The 13,490-nt window shown below is 42.7% G+C and overlaps 1 protein-coding gene and 1 long non-coding RNA gene across 3 annotated transcripts; one reads left to right on the top strand and one right to left on the bottom strand.

Annotated features, from left to right (window-relative positions):
- The first annotated feature begins 42 nt into the window (after window positions 1–42).
- On the top strand, window positions 43–8,012 carry C5H1orf50 (chromosome 5 C1orf50 homolog). 2 transcript variants are annotated; one of them, XM_072609710.1, is made up of 5 exons: window positions 43–97; window positions 686–1,283; window positions 4,569–4,655; window positions 5,564–5,695; window positions 7,702–8,012. In XM_072609710.1, the coding sequence occupies exons 2-5, from the start codon at window positions 939–941 to the stop codon at window positions 7,882–7,884; spliced, it is 747 nt and encodes a 248-aa protein (XP_072465811.1). In that variant the 5' UTR covers window positions 43–97; window positions 686–938; the 3' UTR covers window positions 7,885–8,012. The 2 variants fall into 2 exon arrangements, with proteins under 2 accessions (XP_072465811.1, XP_072465810.1); XM_072609709.1 differs by lacking the exon at window positions 43–97 and having other exon boundaries at window positions 436–1,283.
- Window positions 8,013–8,886: 874 nt separating this feature from the next.
- On the bottom strand, window positions 8,887–13,426 carry LOC140504578 (uncharacterized). The gene is made up of 2 exons (XR_011967152.1): window positions 13,324–13,426; window positions 8,887–9,273 (listed from the first exon to the last, which is right to left on the bottom strand). It is a non-coding gene; the product is annotated as an uncharacterized lncRNA (long non-coding RNA).
- Between the last annotated feature and the right edge of the window lie 64 nt (window positions 13,427–13,490).

Here is a 13,490-nt window from a genome sequence, read left to right as displayed (position 1 = left end):
AGGATAGCCCCGCCCCCAGACTGCCCTAAAGGGAGAGCCCCGCCCCTAGACCCACACATCGCTCCCACAGGATGAACCTTTAAGACCTCCCCAGAGAGTGAGCCCCGCCCCCAAAGATTTAATATCCGCCCCTAGATCCACGCTCTGCCCCTATAGGGTGAAACCTTGCTCTTAGAGGACCCCAGAGAATGAGCCACGCCCCTAGATCTATGCACCGCCCCTAATAGGTTAAACCCCGCCCCTAGACCAATGCCCCGCCTCCACAGGATGAGTTTTGTCCTTAGACCTCCCCAAAAGGTTAGTCCCACCTCTAGACCTACGCCTGCCCCCGGGGGTGAAGCCCCGCCCCTAGACCAATACACGCTTAGGGACCAAGGGAACAACCCCCTCCTCCCCCCCACTGTCCCCGCCTCTAGACTGATTCACCACGCCTAGGTTCCTCTTTCCTTTCTTCCGTCCCTCAGGATGGAGGTGAAGTCTTAGACTAGAGCCCCACTGCCAGCAGTCTTTCCCCAGAGCGGAGCCCCTCCCCAAATCAGAGCGTAGCTACGTCCCCGCCCCTGCCTCCGTGGGCAGAGGTAAGCCTTCAGATCTGAACTCTCAGAAGGCAGCCGCTCTCCTACAGCAGAATCCCACCCCCGGCCTAGATAGAAAGATCATCCTTCTAATCCTCTCCTCTCCTCAGAATGGAGGCGGCACCTTCAGAGCAGAGCCCTGCCCCCAAGGGCTTCCTAAAAGCCACTTTAAACGACCTATCCCCACGTCGAAGCCCAACTTCCCGGAGGCCGCAAGCTTAGGCCAGTCTGCCCTGCCCTAGGGGGCGCGACCTCAGCCCAAAGCCACGCCCCTTGACGTACCCCTTCCATTGGGACGCAGCCCGCCTCTTCCTCACTGCGCATGCGTCAGCTGGCCGGATTCTGTAGAATTGAGCGGAGAACATGGCGGCTCTTCAGGCAGCGGTCTCGGAAGAGGCTGTGGTGGGGGACGAGGCGGGCGACGGGCAGGAGCCACAGCCGCATAAGGAGGTCGAGGGGCAGCAAGGTCGAGGGGAATACCTGGTGTCTTCTGGCCATGTGCTCAGGGCCTATGTTCCGCCTGCAGGGACCTCCGTAGAGTCCTACCCCGACCCTGCCGACCCCGACGACTGCGACGCCGTCAGCCCGGCTGACCCCGGCTCTGTCATCCCGGCCTGCCCAGGCGACCTCGGCCTGGTGAACCCCCACCGCACCCGCCGCGTGGGGAACCCGGAAGACCTCGTGGAGCTGGCCCAGCAGGTGCAGAAGGTGAGGGGGACCCCGGGGGGGACGGGGAAGGGAGAAGGGAGGAGGAGAGAATATCTGGGGAGTGGGAGAGAGTGCGTGGGTCGTGTTGGGTGGAAGGGGAGGGAGAGAAAATACTTGGGGTGAGGAAAGAGGGGGACACAGACGACCTGGGGAAGAGGAGGGAGAGGACTTTGCGGGGGATAGGGAGGAGGAGAGATAGAGGACCTGGCTTTTGTGGGGAGACTGGGAGAATACTTGAGCTTTGTGGGAATAGGGAGAGGTCTTAGCCTTTTTTTGGATGAGAAAAAATGCTGGAGGAGGGCATCCTAGCCCGTGGCAAGATTAAGGAGAATCTGCCCTTGGGAGGCTGGGGAGACCTTTGTCACCTGATGACAGTGGTCCCAGCTGTTTAGATATTTACATAACTTGTTTATGTTTAGTTGTTTGCATGTTTCCCCCTTAGACAGGAAATTCTTTGAGGGCAGAAGGACTATTTTTGTCTTCACGGTGCCTGGCACATAGTAGATGCTTGTTGATAGTGATCAGAACTGGAAGGGACCTCTGGAGACCTTCAAGTCCAACCCCTTCCATTTTACAGATGAGGAAACTGGAAGAAGGTTAAGTGACTTGCCCAAGGTTGCACAGATAGAAGTTATCAGAAATGAGATTTGAATCCATAGTTTTCCCACTAGAGCTAATGTTCCTTCTACAATATCATGCTGCCTTCAGTTGTGGGTTGATCTAGATAATCTCACTTAAAAATCTATGGAATGTCTTAGTATGGGGTTACCTATACCTATGGATAACAGTACAGTAGATGATTTTCCCAAATTTCCTCAATTTTCAGTCTCACATAGATTTCATTTGCATTGGAAATTTCATCACACATTATTTCTTCTGTACTTTACCTCTTGAGATTACTTGTGTTTTATAAACACTGTGATACTTGATGATGGTTTTGAAAAAATGTTCCCTTTTTTTAATCTGCCTTACAGAGCTTTAATGATGCTAAGTACAGGTGGCCAATTTCCCCACCTGCACCTTTGATCTATTTCTTGGCCCCTTTTTCCAGTGAAGGAAAAATTCAAGTTCTGATTATTTTCTGTGACTCATATCTTCTGCTTTCTAGAGGGGGAAGAAAAGTATTTCTGTGGGTCAAAAGATGGTCATTTACTCAGGTGGTGTAGTGTCAGACTACTGTGCAGAAAACTGGCCTAGAATATAGAAGGCACAGTTTTTACCTTCCAAGATTACATGCTGATTCTGTAAATATTCTATGGATAGTGAAAGGCAATTAGTGAGTGTCTACTATATTCTCAGAACTGTCTTAGAAGCTAGTTGTGGGGTGCAGAAATAGAGAATATAAGAATTGGTTCTTTTTTGGGGGGTTAGTTGAGACAAGACATACAAGAAATATGCAAGAAACAATTAGGTAACATTGAGAAGTATATGTGTATACATGTATATATGTGTGTGTATGTGTATATGTATCACATGAACAAGTTAAAATATTACTTCATACTCCTTGTATGTACATGTACATATTCCAATTTGTAATATGCCTTTATACCAATAATGATCTGTATACAAGTAGTAGTTATAAGAGATATCATCAGAGAAATGTAAGATCAGAAAAGGAAGTAGGCTGATTATATGGCAGGAGTGAGGGAAGATAACAGCCTGAGTAACCCACCACATCTTTACTTTAGAGTGAGGTCCTTAAATGGATCCTCCTAGATTGTAATCAGAGGTTAGTGTTTTTTATTCATCTGTCTTTCCTAGCATGATGCATTGCATATAGTAGGGTGATGAAATGATAAAAGGATTGAATTACATCACTTAGCAACATAACTGCCGAGGAAGATATAATATTGGGGAATTCGAGTTACACAGGAATGCTTCAGAGTTCTTTCTTCTTCTTGCTCATTTTGAATGGGTACGGAACATCAAGGGATCTCGCTGGTAGCTATAGAGAGTTTGTTAGGAGCTCTCCAGTAGCACTGTGCTAGGTCCAGTCCTTCTATTACACACCTATTTTTTCATATTAAAAAAAAATGTGGAGTAGGTGGTTTGGAAGGGATATGGAATTCCTCTGGCAGCCAGGTCACTTTGAGCAGTGGGTGTGGAGTCAAGAAAACCTGTGTTCTGACCTTGGGCAAGTCCTTTAACCTCTGTTGGCCTCAGTTTTTTCAACATTATGGGGGATAATAAGACCATCTACCTCTCAGGATTATTGTGAGGATCAAATAAGATAATATTTGTAAAGTACTTAGCACCATGCTGGCACTTAATAATGTAATAAATGTTTATCGACCAATATGTGACATGGCCAGGATTAGTGCATAGATCTGATGCCTGTGGCTATTGAGTCATTAGGATAACTTCAAGTTGTAAAAACCTTAAGGTCATGAACAGTAACTATTTTTCTGTCTGTCTTCTGTCTTAGTCCCTTCCCAACTTCCCCATCACTTCTTGCCACTCACACAGATGTGGCCTGGTCACCCCTAACTCCCTTTTATCATCCCCTTATCACCTTAAACTTGAACTATTCCAATGACCTTCTAGTTGGTTTTCCTGCCTCAAGGTTCCCCACTCCAGTCTCTATTTTCTGCTCAGATACCAAAGTAATTTTCCTAAAGTGCCAGTCTGACCTTATCACTCCCCTAATTCAGTTAACTTTAGTGGCTCCCTGCAATCACCAGGATTAGATATAAAATCTGATGTTTTCTTGTCAAGCTATTCATAACCTATCTTCCTACATTTCCAGTCTCATACTTTTCTTCCCTCCACATACTTGCTGTTCCAGGAACGTGGCACTCCATATCGCCTGGCTCCTTTTTCAATGATAATACACCGTTCCTGGAATGCTCTGATTCTTCATCCTTCCCGCTCATGGCTTCTTTAAAGACTGTTCAAATCCCACCTTTTGCAGGTCGAATTTCCTGGTGATCTGTTCTCCCTCCTTCCTACTCCCTAACCCCCAATTGCTATTGCCTTCCCTGTGAGATTACCTTCTATTTACATCTTGCTGTTCATTTTTTTTTTTGCATGTTGTTTTTCCCATTAGAATGTGAATTTCTCTAAGGCAAAAACCATGGTTGGTTTTTGTTTTTATTTTTGCCATTCTTTATGTCCCCCATTCTTAGTACAGTACCTGGTACATAGTAAGGACTTAATAAATACTTGTTAACTGCCTGTCTGATTGAATAGATGTTTGCTTATGTTGTAAGGGTTTTCAGTGAGAGTTTTAGCTCATAAAAGGCTTATCCCTTTCAAACCTTCAGTGAATTTTCTTCTCTTTCATAGGCTGATGAATTTATCAGAGCAAATGCTACCAACAAGCTGACAGTTATAGCTGATCAAATCCGGCATTTGCAGACACAGGCCAAGAAGGTAAGGAAAGTACTGCTTTTGCACCCAGGGTTTGGGGACAGGCTTCTTAATTTTTTATGCGTATTTTCCAGGCTGAAGTTAGGCATTTATTTATTTATTTATATGTATATAAAACTACCACAGTCTGCTTGAGCAAGCAAAGTGTTAACCACGTAGCTCTGTGAGATCAATAGGCAGTGGAGTCAGGGTGAGGTGAAGAGAACTTGTGGAATAATCAGTTCAACAGTCTGGTCCTGGAGGGCATGCTTCTCAGGCTTCAGTCCAGTTTGGGGAGTTCTTAAGAAGAAGAAAAATGACACAAAGGATACAGATTTGGATACAATTTGTAGTAACCTCAACCAGCAAAAATCTCAGTCCTGAACTATTTCATCCTTAAGCATTACAAAATGTTCTAATCAAGGGCAACTGTTGCACAATTCTCTAATGCTAGGCCTTGCTCTTGCACTTACATTTGCAAACAAGCCAGTTAGAATATAAACATAAGTCAGTCATAGCTCCTCTCTCTCAAGGAAATCTGTGGGGATGGGCAGGGAGACATTTGGACCAGATAGGGGATGCAGACACAAAAAGAATCCTCTTAACCTTCCTGGGAAGTATACAGCTGGGGGCAGGAATAAAAAGAAAAAAAAAAAAAAGACCAGTAGAAGCTAAGGGACCATAAAAGACAGAATTGAGAATATCTGATTGAGAGAGAAAACTCAGGGGTGTGCTGTGTATTAAAAATAGTCTCATTTTCATTTCCTCAAAACTGCCCAAATATTTCAGCCTGATTTTCACTATTGTGAGAAAAGCCAGAAAACCAAAGTCTCCTTCAGACAGAAAAATGATCTAGAATTTTAGCTAGATGACTATGAGTACGGATTCTGTCCATTGTTTCATTTGTTGTTGTTTTTTTTTGTGGTGCCTAGGTATTGGAAGAGGCTCAGAGAGATGCTGAACTGCACCATGTAGCTTGTAATGTGGTGAAAAAACCTGGAAATATTTACTACCTCTATCAGCGGAACAATGGACAGCAATACTTTTCCATCATTTCGCCACAGGTAGGAGAACTGCATTCTTTGTCATTATGAGACAGGATCCTTTTGAGCAAACAAGTAAGCCAATTTACTCTTTAAGAAATCTCTTTGTGAAGTCCATAAGAAGGCATTTGCAGAGGAGGAAATGAATTCTGGTTCACATTTTGGAGGGGATTTTTTTATTTTTGGAGGGGAGGGGATGAGCCTAGGTATACTCCTAGCAACAGACTTTGCTTTCCAAGGATCATGCATATGAGAAGGTTTGCCACAAATAGCCTTTCCACAAAGTGCTTAATTCATTAGCTATGAAAACTAAAAAAATAAAATAAAGAAATATAAAGATGCTCCTGAGTCTTATATGGCGCCTTTTCTGCTTTTGTAGCACTGGTGCCTAGGGGTGGGAGAGGGGGTGATCATGGAGTGGAAGCAGGGTTCTAACAGAATCAGTTTTTAGATCATCTATAAACATTAAGCACTAACAAAGAATGAGATCCCGTGACCAACAAATGGATCTGGTACTGGAAGAAGAAAATCACAACAATATTTATTCTTTCTATAAATAAAACCAGGAGATAGAAGGAAGTGGCAGCTAAATGGAGTGATCATAGGCTCATAGATATTGAGCTGGAAGGAAGCGGCCATCTAGTCCAGCCCCCCTTACTTTAAAGATGAGGAAACTCAGGCCAAGGGAGAATGAGTGATTGCCCCAAGATCACACAGGTAATAAGCATCAGAGGTGTACCAGCGCTGTGCATGTACACCATGCTCTCCCTAGACAGATAAGGCATTGGCAGAGTTGGTTTTATGGTTCATTCAAAGAAAACAAGAAGCATCGTTCCCTGAGACATGTGATCGTCTGTTGAAATGCTCGTGAACATAAGTAAAAACACCACAAAGGCAATTGTAGCTTCTGTGTCAACATCTGTTGTAGAAGACCCTCCTAACTCAGTGACTTCCATGTGAAGGTGGGGAGTAAGGGAAGGTGAAAATATGTTAGAAACTATATGCCTCAGGAGGAAGGAAGGAAGGAAGGAGGCCAAAGGCATGTAGACTACAAGCCTTGTAGCATGAATATTTTGTTTAAGGGGAGAATCAGGGGGCAAAGTACGTGACAACCATTGAATTACAATCTTGGACAATGAAACTGATTACATATTAACAGACAGCAAATAACTAGGAGAATTCCAAAGCAGCTATCTATATCAGACTGTTGACTTGTTAGAGACAAGCTCAGAATCAACAGCAAATTAGAATAATGAAAGTAAGTAGGAATTTGGTTCAATTTAAAGTAATTTTAGCTTGACATTTTTAGACAATCTAATGATGATAAAACATGGGAAATGGATAAAAGACCAGATACTGATAGAAACTATCACCATTTCCTAAGAAATCTGACTAATGGAAATCAGTTGTCATAAGAGATCAAAAGAAACCCAGAAACCACTTTACCTAGCAAAACCTGGATCTTGCCAGGCAGATATATTAGTCAAGGGTAACACTACTCATTTGTAAAATTTTATTGAGGATTGTGGAGATGGTGAATTGTATCATCTCAAGAACAGCATGAAGCAGTAATGGGAGAAATAAGTTTACAGAAAGCAAAAGATAACTTATGGACAACCTGTGTGCTGCAGTGGTGCCCATGCACTGTCAAGAGATCTAGGGGAAGGCTCAGAGTTTAGCTTTATACATACATATATCCATGTGTGCATATCCATATGTGCATATTTATGTCTACATACATATAATTTCAATGTTATAATTTAATTGTTAGTAATTTATTTCATTCCCTATTTAATGAGCCATGTCTGACCAGTCCTGGGAGATTCTTGAATTCTAGTCTTTCCATCTTAAAGAGACAAATGAATGATTCTCATACATCAGCATATATGTATGAGACTTGGACAACTTCCTAGGTAACTGACTTTTACAACTATAGTAGAAATCACAGCATGAGAATGTAGTGGGGTCGGGGTTTTTTAAACATAGAAATGTATAGTATATTTATCTGGCTTTTTTGCCTTCTCTAGGAATGGGGGGAAAGTTGTCCACATGATTTCCTTGGTGCCTACAAGCTTCAGCATGACCTCTCCTGGACTCCATTTGACAACATCGGGAAGCAAGATGCTGAAATCAGCATCATGGACAAACTTTTGAGTCAGCAGATGGCCGTGCCCCAGTGTACAGAACCCAATTTCCAGGGCCTCACTTAGTGACCATGGACAATGCCAAATAGAATGTGGGCCTGGCTGTTCTGTCTCCTTAGCTTCCCTATGACCTACTTTGTAGGAGTTGTGAGAAGTGAGATATGATGTGCACATATGAGTACTTTGGATGGAGATTCCCTGTGTGAAGTGAAGTATATTTATCAACTCCATTTTGGGCTCCACACTCCCTGCTTCAGAGAATCCCCAACTAAACAAACATGGGCCAGTAACCATTATTACACATCACAGCTCACCCAGATGGACAAAGTCCATCACCATAGCTGAGCTAGAGAGTTTATAGGAAAGAGGGAAAATGTCACATCCTTGAAAAGGTTACTATTGTTTATACACAGGAATTTGTACTGCCACCTCTTTTTAACTCAGGAAGTTTGGGAGTGGGACTAGGGCCAAGCAAAGGGCCTGGCGCTTCTTCTTTTATAAGTGATTCTACCCTGGTTCCAGAGGACTTTAAGCCCAGAATCATCATCCAAGGTCTCAGGAATATGTACTGTGCAGAATGGCAGGTAGAGTAACATGGCTGACCAGAGAAGTGATTCTAGTTTCCACAAAGGGCTGTCTGGCCTGGATTTTCCCTAAAGCCCTTCTTGTGTGGCTGGAAAATTGAGACAAATGCAGGAGAGAAGAGTGGTGGCCTTCCCTTAAACTCCTTCAGTTCCTAATCAGAGTTTTAGGATCATAGATTTAGAGTTGGAAGGGACCTTCAAAAGGCACTAAATCCAACCCCCTTCTTTTACAGATGAGAAGAGACTGAGATGTTAAGTGCCTTGCCCGGGATTCCTGTTAAGTTGTCAGAGGAAGGACTTGAACCCACTTCATCCATGAAGCCATACTGCCTCATGGATTTGCATTAGCTTGGTTTGGGGAAAGGTCCAGGGCTAAACCATCATATCAGTAGCATGAGTCCATTTAAATGGCTATTTCTAAGTATCATGAAAGAGAGAGTTGAAACATTACAATGGGAATGAAAACTCTGAAGTTCTGTTTGCATAGGATTCATTTTGCTTTTTTCATAAAATTCAGAACATCTAGTCTGATTCCCTTATTTTACAGATGATAAGCTTCCAGACCCTCTGTATGGCTTGAACAGATTGAGAGCTTGAAGGGACCTAACAGATCATTTAGCCCATCCTTATTTGTTTAGGGACATGAGAAAACTAAGGCTAGTAGTTGTTAGGTGACCAGTCCAATGACAGGGAGCAAAACCAGGATTCCAGCCCAGGTCCCCTGACTTCCAGTCCAATACTTTTGATGTCATACCAAACTTCCTCTTGTATTGATGACACAGTAAGCAGCAAAGGTACTCGAGGTAGGGAGCCAGTTGCCTTCACTTCTTATCTTCAGCCACATAACAATTATATGGGTAGTTCAGGCAAACTGTGAAGTATGCAGAGACCTTGTGGTGAATTAGGATATTCTTTTCTTTGAATTACTCAGCCAATTGTCCCAATTAATTGTTTTGTCCAAAAACAAACAAATTTGTTTTGCAAATAGGATTCTTCTGGGTTTATCCCTAGCTAAAAGTCCCCATGAGTCAACCCCAGTAAACTTCACTACTATCTTGTGTGACCATGGTTTGCTGTAAAGAATCTAGACTGTATTTAGCCACAAGAGCTGCCACAGCTCCTTAGGGAATAGCATCCATACTCCTAAATACATCTTGGACTTCAAGGTCCTTCCCACTGAGCTGTCTTGGCCAGTGAGTCACACATGGCCAGCCAAAGCCCAACAAATTCACCTGGGCTTTTGGCAAAATGAAGGGGTACCAATCAGAGTTGGACTGGAAGGAACCAAGGGGGAAGCACGGGATAGGATGAAAACATGGGCAGAGAGCCAAAGTGGTACAGAAGAGATGTTCTCATTCCCCAATTCCCATAAGTAAAATCTGATGGATCTAGCTTGGAATCCCATTTAACATACCAGTGGGAGGAGTATCACTGGCATGATGCTGTGGCTACTGTTGATTCTAGGTTAGAATCAAATCTGCCAGAAGGACTTTTTAAAAATAGCTCTGTTCATCAGGCTCAGTTTCTGGGAACTAGGAACAAGGGCAGATAGTAGGAAGGGGGAACTATGTTGTATCTAGGGAAATACAGTGACTTTGCTCTTCTCACAGCATACATGGGTCATTGACAAGCATCATATAAAATTAAGAGAACATCTGGGCTTTCTATTATGACAAAGGCACAGCCTGATTAACCTCTTGGGGCATTTTATCTACTGTAAGAATTTGAGCATGGAATCGGAGAAATTTGTTTACTAAGTCCTGACTTCTAGAGCGCTGTGCTGAGCCCTGGAACAAGTTACAGGGATTAGATGAAGTTTTATTGAGAAAGAAGACATGTCGCTAAAATAAACGTTACAGTCAAATTTATTCCTACTACTTATGGAAGGGAGGGGACTCAGAAAAGAAAGATTAAGGAAAGGGGTAAGAAAATTTAGGAATAATGGGCCCTTAGCCAGTGAAATAATATCTAAAAAGAGCAAATTAAGATGGATTTCTTTGTCTGGGGTCTTTTGAATCTGATCAAAATGACTTTAAAGGGAAAGAAAAAAACCTGCCACACTACCAAGCTTGATGCTATATGAGGAATAAAAGAGGGAACCAGTAATTCGTAGGAGACTATATCTGAGAAACTATAAAACTGATGGGTTTTATAGGTTGCTCCAGGTGGAATAACTGTATTCCTTCTGAATAAAGTACACACTTCTTCCAAAGCCATATTCTAATTGAGTCTCATCCCACTGAGGCTCAGTGATACTTACCTCAAGTTTACTTCTTGTATTAGGATCTCTAGTTCTGCCCATGAGCTATGGTACATAAAAATGTATATGCAAATTTATACATGTGTATAAATGTTAAAATGTATATACATTTATATGTATATCTGGATTTATTATATGTATGCACATATAAATGTATATATTTTCATATACCATAGCTAACAGGCAGAACTAGAGATCCTAATACAGTAATGATGTAGGTGTCACTGAACCTTAGTGGGCTGAGACCCCACTAGAAGGTGGCTTTGGAAGGAGGCTGCCCTTTGTTCAGAAGGAATGCAGTTATTCCAATGGGAGTACATTGTGTGTAAAGAAGATACATGAGGAAATCTAGGAACCTAAGGGTGGCAACATGGTGGAGAACATTTTAGAAAGGGAATCATTGGATGCCAATACAGAAGCAGTATGGTCATAGGAGTATATGGTAGACACTGGACAAAAGATCAGTATGACTGTTAAGTACTGAGGATATAAAAAAAGACAAAAAGTTTGTACCTGCTGTCGGGGGCTCACATTTTGATGGGAGCAAAGCATGTAAATGAAAAAGTATATACAAGATGTAGGAGTAAAATGTAAGTTAATCTGGGAGGAGGAAGTCAGGGAATTGGGAGGTGGGGGCAAAGGAGCAAGAAAATTCCAAATATAGGAGAAAGCCCGTGCAAATGTATGGAGATGAGCAATGGAGCATTGTGTTCAACGGTAGTGTAAATAGGGATGGAAGGGAACTGTTATATCTCATTTGACCCCATTCAACCATGGGGTGCTATTTTTACATATAATAATGTTATGACAGCTAAGGAAACTGAGGCAGAAGTTAAGTGCTTCCGGTCAGATGGCTAGTACATGTCTGAGGCTGAATGCTCAGGTCTTCCTGACTCCAGGCCCAGCCCTCTTCACAGAGTCACCTAACTGCCTCCCAGTGTGTAGACGGAGATAAAATAAAAGAATACTGCCCTGGTAGGAAATGGCCAAGTTGTGAAGAACTTTCAAGTTATATTTGATCCTGGAGACGATAGAAGATAGAGTGGGAAAAGATGAGGCAGGGTGCCCAACCAGGATATTCCAATAGTCCAGGAAAGAGGTGATGAGTGTCCAACTTAGGATAGTGGCTTTTCCAATAAATGGAGAGAAAGGGATCCATAGGAGGGAGTTTCAGCAGTGGTTTGGATAGCTGAGATAAGCATGAGAAGTTTAGAATGACAACAAGGCTGTGAGCTTGAGCAATTAATAGCTTATATGTAGCACCTGAAAGTTTGCAAAGCTTCTTACAAAATGCTGCATTTTATCCTCACAATGACACTGGGGGCAGCTGCTATGAAGAAAGCAACTCACCCGGAGTCCCTCAGCTAATGTGTGTCTGAGGCAGGATTTTAACTCAAGTTTTTGACTCCACCTTCACCAGTATCTGTTGTACCACCTAGTTGAGTGATTGGGAGGATAGGGGTACCCTTGGTGATAGGGAACTTTGCGAGGAGGAAGTATAGTGAGTTTTATTTTGGACATGTTGAATTTGAGATGCGTTTGGACCATTCCAGTTCATGTTATCCAAGAGAGTTTTGGTGATTGAGTGTAGCTCAGAAGAGAGAGGCTAGGGCTGGATATATAGTTTGTGAATCATCCTGCATACAGATAATTGAACTTAAGGGAGCTGATGAGATCACTCAGATACTATATGTGAAAAGACAAGGCCAGGGCAGAACATTAGATGACAGCCAGAGCTGGGGGGAGTGGGGTGTGGGGGTGGGGCGGAGAGAGAACATGACATAGATAAAGATCTAGCAAAGGAAGCTAAAGAGTGGTCAGATGGATGGAAGGCCAGTTAGGCAAGAGAAAAACTCAGAAAAGAGTATCCAAGAGGAGAAAGTCATCAGCAGTGTCAAATGCTGAAGAAAAGAAAGATGAAGATTTGGGAAAAGGGCCATTATATTTGGCAGTTAGAACACTGGAACCTCTGGAGAGGACAATTGTTCTCGTCACTTGAATGATTAAGTCAGTTGCTGTACTGCAAAGGTTTAGAAGAGAGGAATTAGAGGCAGCTCATATAGATGGCTTTCTCAGGGATCAGCAGATTACAGACCTGGATGGAAGGCACTTTGACTATGCAGATGTCTGCTGGAGTTTTCTGCTGAAAATAGAATAACTGATAAAATTCTTGGCTTGTCTTATCAACATTTTCACCCTATAAAAGGAGGAGGAAGCCAAAGGGGAGTAGGTTGTCTGGACTCGATTCTGATCAATAAAGAGGAATATTAATTATTAAAATTATAGGCACCTTAGGAGCAAATGATCATCATGGAGTTTATGAACTAGGCAAAATTTGTCATGGACACTAGACTCTGAGAGAGTAGATTACAAAGTATTCATAGAAAGGTAAGGAAGGATTCCGCCTGTGACAGATGAACAACTGGCTAAGAAGATGGTATCTGAAAACTATATCTGGGTGTCTGGACACAGCTTAAGGTATAGGAACGATGGGCTCTTAGCCAGGCAGTCAGTAAGCATTTAGTAAGAGTTCTTACCATGTGTCAACCCTGCTGAATGCTGGGGATATAAAGAAGGGCAAAAACACAGTACTTGCCCTCAGGGAGTTCACATTCTGATAGAGGAGAGAGTGTGTAAAGACTAGCACATAAAAATACGTACGCAATAGCTGGAAGGTAACAGGCTAACATCTATGCTTGGGTTCTTGTCGATCTGACTGCAAGGTCTTTAAATGAAAAGGATGAAAGGAGGAGAAAATTGCACTCCAGGAAGTCATCTGAAGAGAGATGGGAAACACTTCAGGACATTTGAAAGACACAGATAATTGC

The sequence above is a fragment of the Notamacropus eugenii genome, chromosome 5, assembly GCF_028372415.1.
Source record: "Notamacropus eugenii isolate mMacEug1 chromosome 5, mMacEug1.pri_v2, whole genome shotgun sequence".
Taxonomy (NCBI): Eukaryota; Metazoa; Chordata; class Mammalia; order Diprotodontia; family Macropodidae; genus Notamacropus; species Notamacropus eugenii.
Note: the sequence above shows the minus strand (reverse complement) of the source record. Positions and strands in the feature narration are given on the sequence as shown.